We start from the raw sequence: 25266 nt of genomic DNA, 5'->3' as shown, positions 1-25266 counted from the left end.
AAAAAAAAAAAAAAAAAAAGAAAGGATGGTGGAGGGCCAGTGAACATGCCTGGAAGAGGGACGTGGGCAAGAACACCATTGTCAACGGAGCACAGGGTACATGGAGGAAGGAGGGTATAAGGGGCCAGGAAATGGAGGGCTGGAGGGCTTTAAAGGCCAAACAGAAGCTTAGATTAAGTTGCTGATAAGGTGACAACATGCACTGGTAGAGGAAGTTCCTCTTTGGGAGATCTCTACATCCATGAAATCACAAGTCTAGTACCAAAAAAAGGAAAAAAAAAATACTGAGTCACAAATCTAATTGGTTCTTAACTTTCTTTCTTAAAGCAAAGGTACCTTAATGTGGGGAGAATTTTATTTCTTAGGAGTTGAAAGAAATCTTAAAAGCATTCACCATCTGCCATGGTCACTGTCACTGAGTATTCCATGTTTGGCATCTTACCTCTGGTATACAGGCTCCTGTGAAGCCAAACAATCCATTGGCATTGTCGCTTTTCTGTATTGTTAATCTTGCTGTGATATTTTCCTGGGAAATACGAGCTCCACCATGTACAGAAACGAGCTTAAGTATAAATAATTCTTCTCCTTCTTCTTCATTGTCGTCTTTTGCTGAAACAATGAATGATTTATTGGTTTCCCCTTGTCTGTATTCTAGGTATCCAGAAATAGGGTGCAAATCATTCTTTGCTGGAGTAGCATGAAGTTCATAGATTTCTTCTGGGGTCAGTTTTTGCTCATACAACCTCACATCTTGCATCAGTCCTGTAAACCTGTCTTTGCCATTCATCCCTGCACCAACTCTCATTATCCCAGGACCTGAAATTAGAAATTAGTGTTAATATTTAATTTCAAAATAGAAATGTAACATAATACAAACCAGCTATATCAATAGCTTCTTAAATCACAAGACAGATTTATGAAATAGATTTATGAAATAGAAAAGGAACATGGCATAAGCCGTATCTTTTACATAGCCAAAACTTGTATATTAACTAAACTTTTTCGATATATCAAGGTTCTATAAAGGATATGTGTTTTTATTAAACTTTTTTAAAACATTTAAAATGTTATTTTTCTCTGAAAGAACCAGCTAAGAAAAGTGGAAAGTGTGCTGAATTCAGGATCAGAATCTAAGTTTAAATCCTATGTCTTGACATAGTTGGAGAGAGAACCTCTCATGACCCTTCCAGCTCTAAATTCTATGATCCTATTTATGATAAAAATTGCTGAAAGCATCCCTATCCTTACCGCTTTCCCCCACCCAGTTAACCCAACTCTACCTATCCTATTTCAACCCAATAAGGCCCAATGTAAAGGTCATTTTTTTTCTATGAAACCTTATCTATTTCCTCTCAGACAGAAGTATTATTTTGATCCTCAAAATTCACAGGGCCCTCTCTTAGTATGTATCACCACACTTCACTACTCTGACTGATGTTGTAATTCTGGGTATGTTTCCTACTAGATTTTAAGGTAAAGGCAGGGACCACTCTTTATTATTCTTTGTATTTCCTTCAGCCCCTAACTCAATGCCTCATACACAGTAAGCACTCAATAAATAGCCACATTTATGGATGGAAAATAATTTTAAATGAAACTACAAAAAATGTGGGAGAAATGGAAACAAATATTTTTCTCCATTATATATTTTTCCTAATAATATTTCTCAAATATTTTCTCAATTATGAACCTTTAAAATCAACAAATAGAAGGAATTATTAGGTAAAAGGTAGGTGTACTTCATGAAGTATTTTTTTACAATTCTGCACAACAAAGGTGGATAAAAATGAGGGACTGGACTTGATTCCATTAATACAAAGAACTCCTAGATGAGGACACTCTCTTCATTAATGCAGGGAGTCATCTTATTTACAACTTGGAGTCTTAAGAGAGCTGTCTAGAGCACTGAGAAATTAAGTGACCTGCTCAGGGTCATACATTCAGTAAATGTCAGAGAAAGAACTTGAACCCAGGTCTTCCTAGTTTGTGCAACATAATTCAAAGAAAAAGAAAAATAAAGATTCAGAAAATATTTCTTTTCAAATATGACTGATAAAAAAATTTCATAACTAAACAATACACGGAACTGTTAAAAGTCAGAGTGATAATTCCCAATCTGCAATAAGAAAATTTTTCAAAAGAAGAAACATTTATTAGTAGTAATTACTTTAAAAAAATATTCAACCTCACTGATCATCATAGAGATACTACCTAAAACGACTTTGAGATACCAGCTCACATTCATCAAATGAGGAAATAATAACAGCAATAGTCTCCAGGCAGAAAGTGAGGCTGACTTGGCTCAGCTCTGCCTCACTCAAATCCAATTCATGCACAAGTGAAGACATCACACTCGTGATGTCATTAGTCCTCTTTGAGAATGAAGGATGAACAACAATAATAGTAATAATAAAGTTAACAATTATATAGGGCTACTATGGGCCAGGAACTGTGCTAAGAAATTTAGAATTATCATCTCATTTAATCCTCATAAAAACCCTGGGAAGTAGGCATTATCATAGTCTCCATTTTACAGATGAGGAAACTGAGGCAAATACAGACGATGTGACCTGCCCAAGGTCACACAGCTAGTCAATTAATACAATTTGCTAGGTGGTATTGAGGACAAAGTCCTGAACTTGGCATCGGAAAGACCTGAATTTTAATCCTGACTCAGACACTCAATAGCAATGTGACACTAGATAAGTCACCTAACCTCTCAGTCTCAGCCACCTCTGTAAAACAGAGGTAATGGTTCAACTAAAGTACTACAGAACCTCTGAGGTGAATTTCCAAGAAAATAAGTAAAATTGTCCCAGTAGTAAAATTTTTATAAAGCACTACTAAATTTCCTCCTTTTAAGTAGTTACAATAATCTGGAAATTTATAAACATAGCTGGCAACATGGCCACAGTTACGGCTGTTGACTAAGCAAGTCAATACTATTTTGTCAGTGGAACACGAGCATGATTCCCACTCAGTTAATTCAGCCAACTCCAAAATGACAATTTTCCTATAATGTAAGTCCCATTCACTTTCCTATGGCATTTGAGAAGGAAAAGCCATTACCAGTTCATCAGACAGACAGCCTAAGTAAACAATCTTGCCATAAAATTTAGTTGTGTCCCTTTTCTTTCCTTCTTTCCTAGTTCTATGGATAACTCCCTGACCCAGACGTTATCTTACACTAACCTTTTTGGGGATAAAAATGTGTAAGCGATGGCTCCTTCTATTACTCAATTTTTTTTTTTGGAAGGGGAAGGCAGGTCAATTGGAGTTAAGTGACATGCCCAAGGTCACATGACTAGTTTTGTGTTAAGTGTATGAGGCCAGATTTGAACTTAGGTCCACCTGACTCTAGGGCTGGTGCTCTATTCACTGCACCACCCAGCCACCCTCTTCTATCACTAAGTATAAAACCTATTTGAGGAGGCAGGACATATATACATTAATATATATGTATATGTACACACACACATTCTAACAAGACTTCTTTAAATAACTTAATGATCTATAATTTTCCATTGTTGCAGTAAATGGTTGTGTGATCTGTGGTGGTCCTCCCCTCAAAAAACTTATCACCAGGTGGTCAATCTAACAATGAGCTTCTCCAAATTTATCAAGGATCATCTTATCTAAAAGAAAATCATTAGTCTTTAATCTTTTCCAATATGATAAAAGTATTAATAGCTACCATTTATATTGGAAAAACCTGCTTCCCTTTATCAACCTCATGCTCATGATGAGGCACCATAAGAATGTTTTCATGGAGGTGATACCTTTTTTTCCAGACCCATGACACTGGCATATGAACACGCCCTCTAGCAACATAGATGAGCACCTGTTGTGCAATTTCAGCCTTAGAATTTAGGTGGGGCCACTAAGAGGTTAAATGATTTGTCCAAGGTACAACTAGTACATGTCAAGGGCAGGACTTGAACCCTTCTTGACTCTGACACTAGTGTCTCTCCTGAGAAACACTAGTAGAAACACTCCTGAGAAAAAATGTCTACAGACTGACCAAGTAACAATAAAAGGAGATAATGGTTACTGACCCAATGAGTAGTAAAGATACTTCCTTGTACTTCTGTTTGCATCTGTGATTTCATCTGCAGAGCCAACATCCAAGTGTGGCAACTCTTTCGACTAATGCAAATCATACCTTTGTCAGCAATTTATGTCTTAGGGTTTCCTAGGGCACTCAGAAATTAAGCAACTGGCCTATAGCCACAGAATGTTAAAGATAGAATTCAAATCTAAGCCTTCCTAATAACTCCAAGACTGGCCCTCTAACCACTGGATGACCCTGACTTCACCCTATAGGTAACAGCATTTAATAAACATTTGTTGAGATGCCTGAATTGAACCTAAAAAAATTTCAGAGGAGGAAAAGTTTAGTTTAGGAGACAGCTCTTAGTATTGGAGGTCATAAATAAGCATCAGTGGGAGCACTCCCTCCTCCAGGGCAGACCACAAGCCTCTGCCAAGGCACACCAAGGGTATTGGGAAATTTGCTGTACATATTCTAAACAGGCATACATTGAGGACTTCAATATCAAAAATGGAAAGAAAACCAATTAAGGTCATATGAAGAACATACTAAGAAAGAATATAATCGCAATACAGTTTTCTTTGTTTATTGTTCAAAATAATATATGTGGACAAATATGTATCTACTCATCTTATCTAACTATTTATTTAGCAGAGAGACCATAATGAATGGAGAAAAAGCACTAAAATAAAGAAGGCCTAGCTCAAGTCCCCTCTGACACATATTGGTTGTGCAAAACTAGACAAGTCATTTCACCATGTTTGTCTCAGTTTCCTCATTTGTAAAAGGAGCCAATGAAGGAAATGTTAAACTACTCCAGTATCTTTGCCAAGAAAACCCTCAATGAGATTTTCTGAAATGACTGAACAAGTATGTAAATGGGTGACATGGGGGGGGGGGGGGTTGGGGTTGGGAATGTCAATGAGTTTGTGAATCTTGGTGCCTGGAAGGCAGGTGGTGCCTTCAACATTAACAGGGAATTTCAGAAGAAGGGTGGGTTTGGAAAGAAAGATAATGAGTTTTGCTTTGGACACTGAGTTTGGAAGACCTATAACACACTCACTTAGAAATAATCAATCAGCACTTAGTGATGATTGGCTAGAGCTCAGGAAAGAGATTAGGGCTGATGACTTAGATTTGGGAGTTATCTGAATAAAAATAATAATTAAAGCCATGGCATCTGGTGAGGTCACCAAGTGAAACTATACAAACACAATATTCCTCAAAACAGAGAAACCTGGCCAGCCCAGACCAGCAGCACAGACCGGCTGGAGCAGACTTCAGGGGAGTGATTCAGTGGCAGCAGTGGTGGTTTCCAGACTTCTCAACCCATAAATGCCAAAGAGAAACTCTGTTGATCCTAGGTGTGAGAAGAGCACAATCTGGTCCCTGCCCAAGGTGTGGGGAAGGTGGTGGCAGCTGCCTCCTAAGCTTCCAGGCCTACAGATTTAGAGAGACCAAGAGACTGTCCAGAGTTCAACTGCAGGACTCTCTTTGCTGGCACTGAAGCAGGATTCTCTTGCTTTGATCTGCTTGGATCTGGGTCACAGTCTTGGGTGGTGGTCCTGGGGTGAGGAGCACTAACGTGCCAGAGCTTGTTAAGGCTGTGGAAAGTAGTTTCATTTAAAATTATTGATGGGGAAGAGAAGAACTTAGGCAAGGAGATAGAGAGGTTTGTGAGTAAATATTGATCTGTTTGTGGTAAGACTGAAGGATTCTGTGGCATTATTAATCAACAAATAGAAGGAATTATTAGGTAAAAGGTAGGTGTACTTCTGCACAACAAAGGATAAAAATGAGGGACTGGTTCAGAACTAGCTTCTTAATATCTTTGGCGCTGTGATGGAATCAGCTTACTGGTTTTGGGATCGGGTTTTCTGTTGTCTAAAGAAATGCTTCAGTCCTATCCTCTATCTGGAGAGTTTGGTACATTTTGTGATTGAACGTCATGCGATACTTATAGTCACAGTCTTTATCATGATCGTGGGTGCTGTAAATATTGCATTGGTGCTACACCAGGTCAAGGAGAAAGACTGCAAGAAGTCAAGAAGAAACAATTTGAGTATTGTGGAAACACAATCAGGATAATACAAGATCTAGCAGCTTCTACATTAAGGGATCAAAGGGCTTGGTAACATGGTATTCTGGAGGTCAAAGGAGCTAGGATTAAAACCAAGAATCATCTACCCAGCAAAACTGAGTATAATACTTCAGGGGAAAATATGGATATTCAATGAAATAGAGGACTTTCAAACATTATTGTTGAAAAGAACACCACCATTTGGCCATTCTCTAGTCTTGTGATTTCTAAGCCTAACCTGATCCCTCCTCCATTATAACCAATTACTTTACCATGTCTTTGTACTTTCTGTCCTAGGAGTTATAGCTATATAGTTATATAGTTATAGCTAGATGTCCACTCAGTATGAGGATAGTTGAAGGTAATAAATATAATGTATGTTAGAAGGGTATATATATGTATAGATACATATGTGAGTCTGTGTATGTATGTACATATATACATAAACAGAGGGCACAGGATGAGTTTAATATGAAGGGATGATATCTAAAAAATAAAATTAAGAGTTGAGAGAAGAATATATTGGGAGAAGGAGAAAGGGAGAGATAGAATAGGGTAAATTATCTCACATAAAAGAGGCAAGAGACAGCTGTTACAATGGAGGGGAAGAGCAGGCAGGTGAAAGGGAATGAGTTAACCTTACTCTCATTGGATTTGGCTTAAGGAGGGAATAACATACACACTCAATTTGGTATCTTACCCTACAGGAAAAGAGGGGGAAAGGGGATAAGAGGGGGGATGACAGAAGGGAGGGCAGATTGGGGAAGGGGGTAGTCAGAAGCAAACCTTTTTGAAAAGGGACAGGGTCAAAGAAGAAAATAGAATAAATGGGGGTGGGATAGGATGGAGGGAAATATAGTTATTCTTTCACAATATAACTACTATGGAAATGATTTGGGTAACTATACATATACAGCATATATTGAATTGCTTATCTTCCCAAGGAGGTGGGTTAGGAGGGAAGAAGGGAGAGAATCTGGAACTCAAAGTTTTACAAACAAATGTTAAAAAATTGTTTTTACGTGTAACTGGGAAATAAGATATACAGGCAACAGGGTATAGAAATCCATCTTGCCCTATAAGAAAGTAAGGGGGTGTGGTGGGGGGGATATAAGAGAGGGCAGATTGGGGGAAGGGATATTCAGTATGCTTGCCATCTTGGGGTGGGGAGTAGGGGAGAGATGGGGCAAAAATTTGTATCTCAAAATCTTGTAGAAATGAATGTTGAAAAATAAAAAATAAATATATATATAGATATATATTTTAAAAACAGAGAAACTTAATTCAGTTTAAACACAAGAATGCCTCTTCAGGGGTGGCTAAGTGGAGCAGTAAATAGAGCACCGGTCCTGGAGTCAGGAGGACCTTAGTTCAAATCCAGCCTCAGACACTTAACACAAAAACTAGCCGTGTGACCTTGGGCAAGTCACTTGACCCCAACTGCCCTCCAAAAAGCAATAACAAACAAACAAAAATGCCTCTTCAAAGAATCCCATAGAATTCAGCTACATGAACTCATCCACATTCAGTAGTTTTTTCTAAACCTTAAACTTTAAAAAAGTGACTTATTTTTAACTAAACACTTGCTTTTTCTAATACCTTCCAACATTGAATAACTCCAAATCTAATGAACTGGCTATGAAGACTTCACTCACCATCAGTTATTGCTTCACCTTTCAAGCTCTTTAATCCTCGGGGCATTGGATTTCCATCAAGGTAGAATTCAATTATACTATCGTCCAAGATAATCAGAAGATGAAGCCAAATGTTCTCTTCTAAGTATTTCATGGCTGTTGTTTTGGCAACATAAGTAACATTGGAACCCAGGGTAGTGTAATGAAGCATAAGTGTTATATAGGAAGCATTTGTTTGAATCCTCACACCATAGTACATGGTTCCATTGCCATCATCCTTTTCTACTATAAATCCATTTGTATTGGCATTAGGAATCACCCAAGCTGAAAATGTAAAGTTGGCAATTGTGTTATTCCTGGTGGGATGGTAATCTGAACTAATGGTCCCAAATGCATCCTCCATTCCACTGAAGTACAAAGCATCTGTTCCACTGTGATGGCGTCTCCTATGTGGCTGTGATTGCACTGAGTTAGGAAAAATTCCAATTAATAAAATATCTATCATTGGAGGTAATCCAGCAGTGAACTCACTGGACAGTATTTCCCATCCTACTCGTACATCTCCAAAGGTGCCTTGTTGCCTCAAAACAGTGAAGCTGGTGATATAGGACATATCATCTTCTGAAAGAACATCTTCTGCTACTTCCCGTTCCTGGCAATTTGGGTCTAAGACAAAAACTCCAAAGGGGTCATCATTGAATGGAATCATTACTGTGACATGGAGGCTGGTTTCTGCTAGTTGCCCACCAGGACCTGGAGATCCACCTGTATTTGAAGAATACAAAATGAATAAGAATCCAGAATCTGAAATCAGTATATTGTATACATGGAACACTAAAGTTTATTTTTAAAAATAATTTTGACATTAAAAATAAATGCATGTTTAACAAGGCTAATATCACCTATAAAAGAAATGCAATAGGAATGGGGGTAAAAGTCAAATGGAAAGAGAGTGGGAATGTCTTTGTGAATTTCCAAGAAACAGTGGAAAGGGCAAATTAAGAGAGAATAGGAAAACAGAACCGACTGACCATGAGCTGAAACCCCTTCCCCTATTCTTTACTGAAACAATCACCACTATAGCTCAGGTCCTTATGAACTCTCAGCTAGACTCTTAATAGCAACCTCCTGATTAGACTTCCAACTTCCAGTCTGTCTTCCACATGGATATAAAAATAATCTCTCTAAACTACTATTGTCATTTTCCCTGCTCAAGAAACTTTAGTGACTACCTATGGCCTCTAACATAAAATATAAACTGAGTTCTCAAAAGCTTTTCATCCAGGCTTTCTTCCATCTCCTTTTCTGGGATAACTGCATGGTACTACCCTCACTTACTCTAACGACAGCCTCTACAGCCAACTTGCTATTCCCTGAAGGAAGTATTTAATTTCCTGACCCCACACCTTTGCACATGTTATTTTTCATGTCTGAAATGCAATCCTGACTGACTGCCACTTCTTAGAATCCTTATCTTCCTTCCAGGCTTATTAGAAGTCTCTTCTGACACCCCCAGTTGTCAGTACTGTCTCATCCCTCAAAGTATCCTCTATATCCTTATGTTTCCACATGTTATATCCCTCCAGTAAGATGTAAGATTTCAGAGAGCAGGGACTATTTGCCAAACTTTTTGCATCTCTTTTTGCTAAGACAGTAGCTTGCACATAGTAGATGCTTAATGACGGTTTGTTGGATTGATTTGGATTAGGATAAAAGTCTATGAACAATATTGCCTTGCAAAACATCAAAAACTAGTGTCAGTTCTGAAAAACCTGGAAAAGCTTATATGAACTGATGCTGAATGAGGGGAGCAGAACCACGAAAACACTGTACACAGTTACAGTCACACTGTACAATGACTAACCTTGATAGACTTAGCTCTTCTCACCAAAGAAAGGTTCTAAAACAACTACAAAAGGCTCATGATGGAAAATGCTGTCCACATCCAGAGAAAGAATTATGGAGTCTGAATGCAGACAGAAGCATACTATTTGATCTCTCTATCTTTTTGTTTTGTTTCTGCTTTCTCATACTTCATTCCATTTGTTATAATTCTTCTTTACAACATGACTATTGTGAAAATATGTTTAATATGAATGTATAGGTAAAACCTGTATCAAACTGCATGCCCTCTTGTGGAGGGGAAGGAGGAAGGGGGAGTAAACATAACACTCATAAGCTGGTGGAACTATATGTTGTAAACTAAAAATAAATAAATTAATTCATTTTTTCAAAAAGCAGTGTCAGAGAAAATTAGCCTGCAGAGAGCTTGACATGCATCCCAGGAGATAAAACTAGAAGGACAATAAGCAGATACGAACTGTAACCAATATGCCAAAGCAGTTATATCTTCTCATCATCAGAGATAATAGAGCCACTACAAGTGGGTTTTGCCACCTCAGGATCCAAAGTTCTATGTAAAGAAATGGATAATGAAGCATAAGGAAATTAAATCAAGGAGAAAAGTTGGGTCTATAAATACTAAGTAGGAAAACTAAGACAGCTGGCTATCATACAAGGGATGAATGAGTCAGGATCCAAAACATCTTAACAAATCAGAACTTTGGTCTGAATCAAGTGGAAATTTAATAGAGACAAAAATAAAGTCTTACACTTAGGTTCAAAATATATGGATAAAAATAAGGCCTTACACCTGTACTTCACAAATACAAGATAAGAGATGCATAGTGAGAAAAGTTTGCCTGAAAAAGATATAAGGGCTTTAGTGGACATCTAGCTATAACTCCTAGGACAGAAAGTACAAAGACATGGTAATCTGCACTATTAGAAGGAATAACCTTTTGTAGCAATTACAGATCCATCTATATTTAAGGAATGTTGAAAATTATTTTTAAATTCATTGCTTTGTCTTTAGGAAATTTTGCAATTTGGTCAAAACCCATAGAACACCACCATTTGGCCATTCTCTAGTCTTCACAATCTTGTGATTTCTAAGCCTAACCTGATGCCTCCTCCATTATAACCAATCAATTACTAATTCCATCTCTTCAACATCTCTCACATACATCTGTTCCTCTCCATTCCTACTACCACAACACTGACACAGACCCTAATAACCCAATGCCCGAGCCATTGCCAGAACTCCAAAGAAAATGTCTTGTCTCTATCCCCTCCTCCCACCATTTAATCCATCATAATTTTCCTTATGCATGGCACTCCTTTTCTCAAATCTATGACATCCAAGGTCTACAATGAGTAAAATACAGACTCCTTGTCTATCATTCAAAATCCTCCACAATTAGGTGCTACCCACTTTTCCAGTCTTATCTCATATAATGTGTGTGGAAACACACTCTAGACCCAAATAAATTGGACAATTTTGCCCCTCAGCATACCCTGAGCTGCCCTGCCTTAGTACATTTGCTCCTGATGTTCCCTGTGTCCACAATGTCCTCACTCCCCATCTTTCTTAAATTCTTATCCATCTTTTAAATGTTACCTTTTCCATTAAGCTGTCCACAATCCCTTCGATCAGTAATATAAGACCCCTTTAGACTTCATATAGCACTTTGTTTTAAACATGAATTCAAATCCTGCCCCTTACACTTAATAGTTGAATGACCAAGGGGAAGTTACTTGCCCTCTCTGAGTTTCAGTTTCCTCTTTGAAAAATGGGTGTATAAACCTGCTATAAATATCTCAAATAAGATCATCCGTGCAAAGCACTTTACAGACCCTTAATGCACCACAAAAATTTCAATGATTATGATTATTGATGTTACCATGCAATATGGTTACATTTATTTTTGTCTTAGCACCCTTGTAGAATATACATTCACTGAGAATAAGGACCACATAATAACTAAGCTCTATATCTCTCTTGGCATTAAACAATGCTCCATACACAGTAAGCATTTAATGTTTGTTCCAATCCTTCCCATTCTTGCTATATGGGAAGACTTGAAAGAAATGTGTTTTGTGCACACTCTGAAACAAGCTGTGATCCCAAAATTAAATATGAAAATATAACTTCTAAGGAAAGATAAGAGTAATGATAAACTATTCTACCCCATATAAGTACCTTCTATATGAAAACTTCCTTCCTTTTGAGCTTACATACCATTGACACTGTCTATATCTTATATGTGCATGGTTTTTACATGCTATCTTACCCATTATAATGTGAATTCCTTGAGGGCAATGACTATATTTTTACCTTTTTTTGCATTCCAATTTCCTATGGTTATCTATTTAAGTACAGCTATAGCATCCTTCTGGTTTGATGTGCTTGCCTCATATCTCTCCTCTTCCAGTTCATCCCCTACTCAACAATCAACGTGATCTTCCCAAAGCCAAGTCTAACACATTACACAGACCTCCCACGATGGCTGGTGTTATATTAAGACAATCTAGAGAGAAATTATACCTGAAATGTTCACAAGCTTTAGAATATAAAATTCATTGAACTCAGGAATTTCATCTGGAATAGCATGGAGAGTTATTGGTTTGGATACTTCTCCATCCACGAACATAACTGTTCCTGAAGTTTCATAGAACTCTTGTCCGGGCTGTAGAGCAGAATCATTCTCAAACAACTGCCACATCAATGAAACATTGCCAAAGTGTCCTCTGTGTCTCAAAATCCTGGGAATTAATCATACCAAATGATTAATTTTTAATAGGTTCATAAGTAATGGATCATAAAATAAGTAAGAAAGCCAGACATAGATTTCCTCTGTAATTTTCAAATAGACATTTTTCTATTTTCCCATTTTCTTGCTCACCATCCATCTTTCAGAGTTTTCCAGCCAACCATGAAAAAGGTTCACCTAATATGTTAGGGGTATGTCATGTCATGTCATGCAAAAACAGCAATATTGCTAAGGTAAAATACCTTAGCTTTATGTTATAAAGTAAAACAGTTTTACTAGTCATCATACTCAAAATCTTGAATAGCAATAAAGTCTGAAACTGAGCACAACATACATATTTTAGATTGCAAAATATCAGAAAGGGGGCAGCTAGGTGGCACAGTGTATACAGCACCGGCCCTGAAGTCAGGAGGACCTGAGTTCAAATCCAGGCTCAGACACTTGACATTTAACTAGGTGTGTGATCTTAGGCAAGTCATTTAACCCCAATTGCCCTGCCTTCCCCCCTCCAAAAAAAATATCAAAAGGAGAAAAGAAATAGAATTAATCCTTAATTACCAAAATACATTGGTTTTTCCTTCTTCAACTGCTTTGTCCACAGGATCCAAAGAAAAAATACCATTGGGATCATCATTAGCTTCAATAATAACAGTGGCTATCCCATATTTATATACTACTGTGTCACCTAGTTTAAAATACAAAAAGGAAGAGTTTCAAGTGACTATACCAGAAGTTCATTTCTTGTTACATTCAAATCTGGTCATATTTACTTACTTTATTTCAATACATCATTTATATAAATTTAAATCTACTTGCAAGAATTTTCAACAAGTGTCATATGATAACAAAAATAATGCTGCATTTTTCCCCTTGAGACATTAATTTTTTAAGTGAATTCATTATCTCCCACCCACCTACTCAAACACTCTTTTAACTTCCCTGCTATTGTTAAGGACAAAACCATCCTCTCAGTCCCTCTATCTGGATGTCATCCTTGACTACTCACCCTCCCTGCCTACCGCCCCCCCCATATCTAATCAGTTTCAAAGTCCTGTACTGTCTCTACCATACATCCTCTTTTCTCCTCTGAAACTGCCACCACTCTGGTGCAGGCCTTCATCAGCTCATGCCCACACTAGTACAACAGCCTTCTGGTTTGATGTCCTGGCCTCATCTCTCTCCTCTTCCAGTTCATCCCCTACTCAACAATCAACGTGATCTTCCCAAAGCCAAGTCTAACACATTACACAGACCTCCCACAATGGCTACCTATCCTAGCCAAGATAAACGACAAAAGCCTCTGTTTGGTTTTTAAATCCTTTGTGAAGGGCACCTTCTCACCTTTGCAGTCTTCCTAAACCTCACTTCTCTTACTACACTCCTGACGTCATGCATTTTTCTGGCTGTCTCACATGCCTGGAATACACTCCCTCCTCATATCTGCCTCCTGGCTTCTCTGGTTTCCTTCAAGTCTCAACTAAAATGGCATTTGCTATACAAGATTGTCCCAGTCCTCTTTAATATCAGTGCCTTCCCTCTGGGATTAACTCCAGTTTATCCTGTATATATCTCGTCTGTACATGGTTGTGCTGCATATTGTCTCTCTCCTATTAGACTGTAAGCTCCTCGAGTGTAGGGGTTTTTTATTGCTTTTCCTCATACCCCCAGCACTTAGCACAGTGGCTGATACATAGTAAGTGTTTATTAAGGGCTTTTTAATATAACTTGATTTGCCAAAACAACCGTATCATATCAAATATTTAAGACAAAGAGCATTCATTAAATACCTATTATGAGAAAGGCATGATGCTAGAATCTGGGACAATAAAGCCAAAATGAGAAACTGTCCCTTCCCTAAGGGAGCTAGCATACGACTGGGAGAATGAAACACATGAACAGCAATGTCCTTAGTTCAAGGCCTCTTTGCCTTTCACTACTGTAATGGTCTTACTCTGACTCCCTTATTCTGGTTTCTCCCTTTTTCAATCCAACTTACTGCCAAAACTATCTTTGCTCAGGTAAAGATCTAACCATGTTTTTGTAATGTTAAAAAACATTCAGCCATTGCCTACTGTTCCTGGGATTAAAAAACAACAGCAGCAGCAACAACTCTCCAACATGGTATTTAAGACTCTCCACAATCTAGCAACAAATGACTCCCTTTCTCCTTGTCATTGACTCCCTTTCATGCATCCTCCATGCCAATTAAACTAGCCTGCTAGCTGTTCCCTAAGGTCAGCTACATCTCCTTGCATGTGCGCAAGTTGTTCCCCTACCTATAACACCTTCTTCCAAATCTTTCCTCAGAATATTTATCTTCCTCCAAGATCTGGTTCAGGTGCCATATACTCCAGGAAGCCTTCTCTGATCCCTTTACTTGCTAATGCTCTTTCCTTCCCCAAATTTAGTTATATGCATACATATTATATTCCCCCAAACCCCCTTGATGGCACGGACTTTCACTTTTGTCTCTTATTTCCTGTGCTTAGTTAGCATAATACCTTTCACAGCAGATTCTTAATTAGTATTTGTTGACTTGACACCAATGTCATTTCTCTTAGATATAATTTCTACATATTAGTTTTCTATCACCTTGTAAGGAACAGTGGATAGAAGGAGCACTGGCCCCCGAGTTCAAACCCAGTCTCAGATGATACTTAATGGTCTTCTGTGATCCTGGGCAAGGCAGCGAAACCCTATCTGCCTCCATTTCCTCATATGTAAAATGAGGGTTATAATAACACCTAATAATAACACCTTAGGTTGTTATGAAAATCAAGTGAGAGAACATTTGTAAAACATTTTGTAAACTTTAAAGCACCATACAACTGCTGGTTATTACCTTTAAAATCACAAGACTAAATCAGGTCATCTCTAAGCCCTCTTCCAGCTCTAAAATTCTATGATTAAGACTTAGAGCCTAATTTAACAAGTTTAAATTATTAGAGAGGCATATAGTTGTCCTATATTTGTTTCTATGGCACACAGATAGACACAGATGTGATCTAATTAATGCCAGATCCTTTGTTGCAACATCTAACTCCCAACTGTAATAATCTTCCTCTGGGAAAATACAGGGTATTTTGTGACAATCTGCTTTATAATGGAGTTTCCAAGAATACATTGTGGCAAAAATCAAATAAGCCCTGTATAAATCTGATTTATGAAACCATGCATGTATTTCCCTGAGGATGTGCCTTGCAACAAAAATGGACTGCTCTTTAGGTAGAATATGCTACCTCCAGAGAGTGTCTGGGGACAGCAGGGGGTACATCAGGGGCAGAGGAGAAAAGAAAAATCCTCCTCTGCCCCTTCTAAAATTAGATACTGATTAGAGAAATGCAAATTAAACAAACTTGAGATTATCATTTTATCATATTGGCTAAAATGATTGAAGAGAAAAGTAACAAATGTTGGAGGGGACGTGGAAAAGTTGGGACAGTAATTCACTGTTGGAATTGTGAGCTGATCCAACCATCTGGAGAGCAATCTGGAATTATGCCCAAAGAGTTGGTAAACTGCCTATATCCTTTGACCCACCAATACCACTACTAGGTCTATTTCAAAAGATGACTAGGGAAAAAGGAAAATAACCTATATGTTCTAAAATATTTATAACAGCTCTCTTTGTGGCAGCAAAGAACTAGAAATTATAGGGATGCCCATCAACTGGGGAATGACTGAACAAGTTGTAGCATATGATCATGATGGAATACTACTGTTCTATAATAAATGATGAGCTCGATGATCTCAGAAAAACATGGATAGACATGCATGAAATAATGAAGAGTGAAATGAGCAGAACCAAAAGAACACTGTATATAGTTAACAGCAATATTGTTTTAAGAACAGCTTTGAGTGAAAAAGTCATTTTGACTATTATAAATAGTCAAATTAACTACAAAGGACCTCTGCAGGAAGATGCTATCTGCATCCAAAGAAAGACCTGATAAACAGTAGTATGTATAGAATGATTTTATATATCTGTGTGTATATATACATATGTATACACATGTTTGTGTGTGTATATATACACATATACATATACATACATATACATATACAAACATGTCTATATCAATGGTAGCCATCTCTAGGGTAGAGGGGAGGGGAAGAAAAAAATAAAGTTACATGATAACTTTATTACATATTTAAAAGGAATAGCAAGTTGCACATAACAGATTTGCAGTTTCATGTGCAATCATCTTTTTTCTATTCTACTATGTTATGAAAATGCTTGTTTTAAGTTAAGAATAAAATAAATAAAACTGAAGAGAGAAATAAAAAAATAAACTTAGCACTCATAGATCTCGAATATATGATTGACCACAATAGAAAATGACCCAGGGCTACCAGACTCCAGTGGAGTTGGACCATGAAGGGGAGCATATAATAACAGAATAATTAATATAGCTTATATTCATAAGCTACTTTGTTTAGAGAGCATTCTCTACATAACAACCCTTTGAGGTTTTGTAAGTAATATTATCTTCATTTTTAGAGCTGAGGTAACTGACTCTTCCATTGTCACACAGCTAGGACATGACATGTATATTTAACACGCTTCCCCAGTGAAGTCACCTGAAGACATTTAAACAGTATTTTTATGGAATGATGTGATTCCCCCTCCCCATTAGGATATGACCTCCTTGAGAGCAAGGATTACGTTTTGTTTTTTCTTCTTCCTGGAATCCCCAGCACACAGCCCAGTTCTTAACACAAGACAAGTATTAGATGAATGCCTGTTGATTGACTGACTCCTATCTCACCTTGCTCCACTCCCTGTCTGGGAGCTGAGTGTTTTGAGTTCTCAATGAGTAAAGTGGACACATACACTTGTCAGTGCACAAATCGGGAAAAACTATTCCTTTTTTACCTCATCCCATCCCTAGCATAATTTAAGACTGTCTCTCCAGCTAAGTGTTTCCATAGAAGAGAAGCAGAAGAGATGTTGTCTCAGTCCAAAGAAAGTACTCTTGGGGGTGGCTAGGTGGCACAGTGAATAGAGCACCGGCCCTGGAGTCAGGAGGTCCTGAGTTCAAATCCAGCCTCAGACATTTAACACTTACTAGCCATGTGACCTTGGGCAAATCACTTAACCCCAATTGCCCTGCATTCCCCCCCTCCAAAAAGCAAAAAACAAAACAAAACAAAGTACTCTTGGCCATAATGCATTAAGGAGCAATTCCTCCAGTTAGCAAGCATTTTTAAAGCAAATTCACAATGCTAAAGGCTTGGAGAGAAACCAAGATAAAGCTCCAAAAGTCTTTCCCTTCAAGGACTTTCATCTGCGGTAAGAAAGAGTATGCCTAAGTAACTACAGTACAACTTAAAATTTAAGTGTTAATAGTATAGGGCAAGAGAATTCAGAGCTGGAAGGTAGGAAACTGAGATAAGTGATTTGCCTAGGGCTGCACAGTTAGCAAACAGAAGAGACGGAACTAAAAACCCAGAGCAATATGACTGAATCTACTGTTCTTCCCACTATGTCATGCTGTCTCTCACAGAAGAGCAAGAGAGTTAAAGAGAAAGACACCATCTTGAAATAAGAGGGAAGGGAGAGGGTGGCCAGAGGGAGATAAATCAGGGAAGGCTTCGTGGAGGAGGTCACAAATTTAAAGGATTTTGACAGCTGGAAATAGAAATGAAAAATTTCATAAGTAAAAAATGGAATGCTCGAAGTCACCGAAGTGGGAAGGGGCATAACAAGGCCAGTCACAGTGAAGAATTCAGTTGACTAGAATTATAAAGACCCTGATGTTGGGAAAGATTGAAGGCAAAAGGAAAAGGAAAGAGCAGAGGATGAGATGAACAAATAGTGTCGTGGAAGCAACAAACATGAGCTTGGACTGACTTCAAGAGATGGTGAAGGATAAAGGGGTCCAGCATGCAATGTGGTCCATGGGGTCCTGAAGAGTTGGACATGACTGAACAACTGAACAACAACAAGAATGTAAAGGGCATAAAAGGGAATGTGTGAATAAGGCTGGAAAGGTAAACTGGCTCATTTTCATATTGACAGGTCAGGCCCTATGATTTCATTGGTACAGGGAACTCCTACCACCTCTTGACATCTTTGCAATTTAAGGACTGAGAGAAGAGGGGCAGCGAGTGGCACAGTGAATAGAGCACCGGCCCTGGAGTCAGGGGGACCTGAGTTCAAAATCGGCCTCAGACACTTAACACACTTACCAGCTGTGTGCCCTTGGGCAAGTCACTTAACCCCAACTGCCTGCCTGCCTTCCTCCAAACCCCCCCCTCCCCCCCCCCCCAAAAGACTAAGAGAATTGTCTTCTAGAGCAGTGAGAGGTGATTACTCAGCCAGGGTCACAAAGCCAACATGTGTCAGTGGTAGAACTTGAATTCAACTCTTCCTAATTTTAAGGCCAGCTCTCTATTTACTACTCTGTTCATCATGCTGCCCCTCTTCAAAATACAATTAAAGGCAAGTGAACTGCTACACAACTAATTTTCTAACCTGTTGAATTAAAGAGGATGACATAAAAAGGCTCATCTGTTTCAGGAATGTCATCTTCATTAACAAATATAGATATGCTCTGTTCTCTTCTCCCAACTTCAAAAAAGAGTGTTTCTCCCTTCTCAATAGGCACAAAGTCTCCTTCTTCTGCAGTGGCTCTCCCATCCCTGGTGGCATACTGGACAGTGCAGGCAACATCAAGGGAGCCATTTCTCAGAACTGTAAAGTTAGCGATCCCACCTTCCTTAATCCATACCACACGGGGTTCTGAAATAATAAAGAGAAAAAAAAGACGGAGCAAATTTCTTGATTCTTTATATTGGCTAGTTTAGACCCAAGTTCATCTTCACTTCTTTCCCTCTTATGGAAGTTTTCCCCACTGTCCAAATTCTATTTATCGTTCCCAGTCGAGTTAAAGACCCATCCCTACCAGAAAGCCTTTTCTGACCTTCTAGCTCTCAGCGACTTCCCTTTTCTCTGCACTCAGACAGCCTAGTGTGCTCAGAGCAAACAATTTAGCCTTAATTATGCAGTCTTGTATTATCTGCTAATGGTTTAGGTGAATTATTTTTGTCTATCCAATCAGACTGCAAAGTCCATGAAAGAATACCTCACTTCTTAATTCTGTATCCTCCAAAGCACAATGCTAACACTGAGTATGTATACACAAAAACTTTCTAATTGATTGCTATTAATATGCATCAACCATCATTGATTCAAAAAGTTCCTGCCCTGGGAGAATTAATAATACTCAATGCAACAAAACCATATAAAGGGATGAGGACAAAGGCTCCAAATAAATGAAATTAAAACAAAAATATTCACCAGCAACTAAGAATATATTTAAAATATTCAAATGTTTAGCAGCATGTGATGCCATTTAATGTGACTTTTTATTCAAGCCTCTGGGAGGGAAAGAATTATCTTTATGGTAATCATGCAAAAGGCAGTCAGGCCAACCAGACACTGAACCAGCTGGACTGTAGATTCTAAAAGAAGACAAAAGGGAGATTCTTTTCTCCTCTACCAAAAGGAAAGCAAATAACAAATGCTCTTTTGGGGGCTTAAAAGGGAGAATTAGAATAGAACTAGAATTTATTTTATTTCTTTCATCTTTCAGAAGACTTTTAAAATATTTGTTAAGATTTGCAGCTGATTAGAAAAGTCTCATCCTACCAAACCATATTTAAACAAGCACTGCATTAGGTTTAAAAAAAAATTCATTAAAAAAAAACCTCTTTGCTAGAAATTTACATAAATTATTCAAAAAGACAGGCATGCCACCTGCAAAATAAATTGGATCATCATTTCTTCTGATCTGCAGGGTTGCAGTAGTTATATTTCCCACTTTTGCTCCACCAGTGGCATTAAAAAGGGTGATCGTGAATACTTCTATTTCCTCAGGTATCTGTTAAAAAATAGATGACAAGAAAAGCCTTCAAAAACTATATGATTAAGGCAAATAGATACATTTCATATTGGTAATTCTAAGAAACAAAAAATGATCCATGGTGAATAAAGTGTCTGTTCACTCTGAATATTCTATTACTGTTTTAGAGACAGAATAATGGTGTTAGAAGCAATCTATAGGAATCACTAAATTCTTATAAGATCATAGGATTTACTTTTGTTAATTAAGGGATCTTAGCAATCATTGAATACAACTCCCTCATTTTACAGATGAAAGAGCAGAGTGATACAGAGAAGTGATTTGCCCAAGGTCACTCAATAAGCAGCAGTTAGGATTCAAACCCAGGTTCCCTGACTCAGAATTGGATTCTCTGTCCACTACACATTCTTCTTCCATTATCCAGGGGAAAAAATATGCTTAAACCACCTGAAATGCATCAGTGTCAAATTAGGATTTAAGGAGGGAGGGGAGGAAAATAAAACAACAGCAACAAAAATAATAATAATAATTACCTAACAACCTAATCACTTACTCACTTTTGCTTAAGATATACTTAATAAAAAATAAAGACTTTCTGGCTTGTGCCATTTAAAAATTAAAATCACATGTACTTTTGATATCATTTCTGAAAAGAAAACTGTGAGATGAATTGAAAAAATAGTGCCCAAATTAAAAAATGAATTGCTACACAGAGAAAAATTTCTCTAGAGACTAGCATTATGAAAGAATTCAAAATAGTGACCAAGATTTGGCAGCTTTTAAAGGACTACAAAAATCCTCTACCAGTGCTTCACAACCAGTTCATAAAAATATCAATATTATATCATAGGTTCACTGCAGCTCTGGTTCTGTTGGCATGTCCACTGTTACCAATCCTGTGCATGACCCAACCTGTGCATTCATTTCTTTTATCTGTTCCTGATCTTCCTCTCACTCTTAAAAATCAGAATCCAAAAAACCAAAATAATAATAATTAGAATTCATTTGGAGTTTAAGGGATGAGTGTGTACAGTTTCTAATAAAAGCACTCTCTTTATTTCCTTCATAATAGGTTAAATGCCATGACTTCTAGACTTCCTTATCATGCATGTACCCTTCTTTGTTCTCATTATTAAACATAAGAAACATCATACTGGCTTATGCTTTTGCTTTATCCAATTCAGTACTGTCTCTGAAGATGGCATCAAAGGGCACTGGTCAGTGATCTTAGCAGTCATTCTAGCATACCAACCCCAAAGGGTATGTTTATTCACCCTCTCTTTACTCTTCTCCTCTGGTATCTGTTTATCTCTGATCCTAGGTTCCTGCTCCTTTACATAACAGAGAAGGTATGTCAAGTGATCCTACAATCAATGAGGAGCAGTGCACAATTTCTTAAATACATCTAAAAGCTACTTAGGAGACAGTGATTGTAAGAAACAAAGTAGCAGCAGCATTACCTGGAGTATAGTGGGATATTCAGTCAATCAATCAGTTAGTCAATAAGCATTTATTAAACACCTACTATGAGTCAGGCACTGTGCTGATGCTGAAATACAAAGAAAGGCAAAAAACAGTTCCTATTCTCACTAACTATATCTGCATTCTGTCCTCAGATCAGATCATCCCCAGAGCTTATGATCCCATCTTATATTTCAAAATAAAAAATAAAACCAGTGAAAAAACATTCATTGCTTCTTTTTCAGATAATAATCGGATATTAGATAAACTTAAATTTATAAAATTACTTTTTCATATTCTTTACTTTTATAATTACAAGATATATATTCATTCATTCAAGAACTACTACTTAATATATGCAAGACCTGGTATACAATATTTACCTCATCTGGTAGTGAATAAACAGTGATATTTTGGGAAAATTCTTGATCTCCAAAGAAAATTGTCTCTTGCACAGGAAACACATCTTCTGTAGAGTTTGGAGTGATCATCCAAGATACACTAACATTGCCAAAGTTGCCGCGTTTTCTAATTATTTCATAAATAGCTATGAAATATAAACAAGTATAATGTAGATCTTATTAATATTTATGTATATCTCATACATAATAACAAATGCACAAACTATGAACAGAAAGAATCCAATTAAACAAAATTTAAAATTAAACATAATACCTGATTGTTAATACAACAGATAGTTATCAATCAATAAGCATAAAGTATCTGCAATAAAATTATGGTTATTGTGGGTACAAGTAAAAAATTAAACAAATGGAGATATTTGGGGGATACAAAAGCAAAAAATGAAATTCTCCCTATTTACAAGGAGATTATGCTTAGCATAGTCTTGAAAACATATACCAAAATTATACCAGCCCAGTCTTCCTCTAAAGGGCACACAATTTCTTTTGTTATCATGAATAAAAAGTTATTTGTGGGAAAGCAGTGAATAAATAGTTATTTACAAAGATGCCAATCATGAGAACTCCAAAAAAGAAGGACAAGAAGAATGCTTGCTAGAGTGAGACAGAAATACACTATTCTCAAGATTTGTGATTTCTTTCACCCAGTCTGATATAATGCTGGGGAAAAAATACGTCTAACCAGGGTGATACATCTCCCTAGACTCCTGCTTCAATGAAGCAGCTCCATGGCATCTGGCTTTTCTCTCTTATAAGTCCTACACAATATTGATATTAAAAGCTTCTGAAAAACCTCTCCTCCTGTGATTCATCCTTTATGTCACTGCCAGACTAAACATATATCTGTTCATGTTATGTCTCTGCTTAGAATTCTTCCATGGCTCTCTACTGTCCAACAAAAAAGAATTTATACCAATTCTTCCTGGAATTCAAAACCCTCCACAAACTGGTGCCACCTTACCAGCCTTTACAGCCTTATCTCATATTTTGCACCTCCATAATTCTAGGATCTGCAAAATATTCACTATTCCCAGAACTATCCTGTCCTTCCCCATCTCCATACCTTTCTTTGCTTATGACCTTTCTCCTACATATGCCACTGAATCCTACCAATAGTTTAAGGAATAGTTCAAATTCTACTTCCTCCATTATGCCTTTCCCAATTGCCCTTTTAAATAACAAACTCCCCCAAATTTGTTTTCCACCTATCTTCTAACACTGCATATCACTGTTATCTGTGTTTATATCTTATCCCCCTGCAAGAATGTGTTTCATCAAGTCCAGGACTATGTCATGTACAAATTTTATATCATTCCAACACATTACTCCATATATATTCCCAGAAACACAGAATTTCAGGATTGGAATGGATCTTAGTGACCATGTAGTCTAACACATGCATAAAAAGTTATCTATACAAAATATGTGACTAGTATATATGACTATAACATTTCCTCAAAGTTCTCCAATAAGAAGTCGACAACCTCTCAAGATAACCCATTCCACTTTAGGATATTTCTAATTGTTAGGAGATTTTTCTCTTTACACCATGCTTAAATTTGCCTATTTTTAGGGTCAAATTGAATGTTTAATCCTCTTCCCACAAAAGAGCCCTTCAAATACTTGACAACTAGTAGGTGCCTTTTAAATCTTCCTAGGCTAAATATCCCAAGTTCCCTCAACCAATCTTTATATATACCATGAACCCCATTCACCATCCTGGGTGGCTTTATGTAGACTCTCTCTAATTTATCAATATCCTGCCTAATCTGTGGCAATACAATACAATACAATACTGCAGATGATCTTGGTTTAGAGAACAGAGTACAGCGGGACTCTTAACCTCCTTATTCATAGAAGTTAGTACTTTCTAAATGTAGTAGATGCCTACTGTGTACAGAACAATACAATAGGTACTTAGAAAATATTTGCTGAATTGAATTGATAGAGGATAGACCTAACTGAATCCAGTAGGCAGGGCACTGGTCAAAAAGCAACTGAAATCACCAACAGTCAGGAAGTAAGATAACACTGCTTTACATTTATGATAGCTTCTGCAATACATAAGAATGAATCTTGATGTATAATTGACAATGAAAGTAACTGTAACTTAATTGTTTTAATAGCTGGAAAAACAAACAACCAAAAAAATGAGAGGAATGAGTTCAAAGAAAACTAGAAAGACTTAAATAAACGAATACAGAGTAAAGTACACTAAACCAGGTGAGAAATTTATACAGTAACAACAACATTGTAAAGACAAACAGATTTGAAAGACTTAAGACTTCTGACTGATGCAATGACCCATTTACACTATCCGCCTCATGACAAAGAGATAATAGATTCATGAAATAGAATGAGAAAATTTTTGAACACTGATGATGTGGAGATCTGTTTTACTTGACTGCTTATTTGTTACAAGAATTTAGGGGGGCGGTTTCAAATGGGACAGTTGGGAGGGAGAGAAAATACATTTCTGCTAACTGAAAGAAAGAAAATATAACTTAAAAATTACATTCCCATCTAAGGGCACCTTTATGACTTGAAATATAATAAAAAATAATTACCAGAAAATACATCTTCCCCTTTACTTTCATTTATTGTGAGAATTAGTCCATCAGAAACAAATTCTATAATTCCATGAGGATCATCATTTTTCAGAATAGTGATGTTGACCACTGTGACACTTCCCAGTTTGCTCTCCCGTTCACCATGACTACTGAGAATCACAGAGTAGTGCTCATCCAACTAAAATGAAGATGTTAAGTTATTAAAATACAAAGTCTGATCCTTCAGAACGAAGAATATATTCTTTTTGCATTTCTTAAAAGAGCTGAGTGACAAATATTTGACAGTCTTGGAGGAACAAATGGCTGATGTGAAGGAGGCCCCTCCAAGGCTTTCACTGCTGCTCATGCCCATTCCCCTCCCCTCTGAGTTTTTTAAAGGTCTGAGTCTGACACCTGGCCATTGCTAGGCAGGCCATCCATCAGTCAGCATCTATTAAGTAGCTGCTAAGTGCCATGCCCTACGATGGGTGCAGGGGATAAAGAGAGAAAGCATGGAAACATTCCTCAGTGGTGCAGACAGCTAGTATGAGGAGAAATAGGTATAGAATAAAGATGAAGATACTGGGG

The 25266-nt window shown here is 37.4% G+C and overlaps 1 protein-coding gene across 1 annotated transcript in view; it reads right to left on the bottom strand.

Moving 5' to 3' along the window:
* Window positions 1-25266, bottom strand: part of ADGRV1 (adhesion G protein-coupled receptor V1) — a 718949-nt gene that overhangs the window by 646214 nt on the left and 47469 nt on the right. The window contains exons 13-20 of the mRNA XM_069085086.1: window positions 24697-24877; window positions 22091-22254; window positions 20141-20264; window positions 18857-19123; window positions 12937-13063; window positions 12153-12370; window positions 7787-8530; window positions 443-816 (exon numbers count right to left, since the gene is read on the bottom strand). Of these exons, the coding sequence (XP_068941187.1) occupies window positions 443-816; window positions 7787-8530; window positions 12153-12370; window positions 12937-13063; window positions 18857-19123; window positions 20141-20264; window positions 22091-22254; window positions 24697-24877 (2199 nt within the window). The remainder of the gene's footprint in view (window positions 1-442; window positions 817-7786; window positions 8531-12152; window positions 12371-12936; window positions 13064-18856; window positions 19124-20140; window positions 20265-22090; window positions 22255-24696; window positions 24878-25266) is intronic.

Source organism: Petaurus breviceps, unplaced genomic scaffold (genome assembly GCF_028583685.1).
Source record: "Petaurus breviceps papuanus isolate PSGF00001 unplaced genomic scaffold, PetGlider_PUasm1.0 175, whole genome shotgun sequence".
Classification (NCBI taxonomy): Eukaryota; Metazoa; Chordata; class Mammalia; order Diprotodontia; family Petauridae; genus Petaurus; species Petaurus breviceps.
Note: the sequence above shows the minus strand (reverse complement) of the source record. Positions and strands in the feature narration are given on the sequence as shown.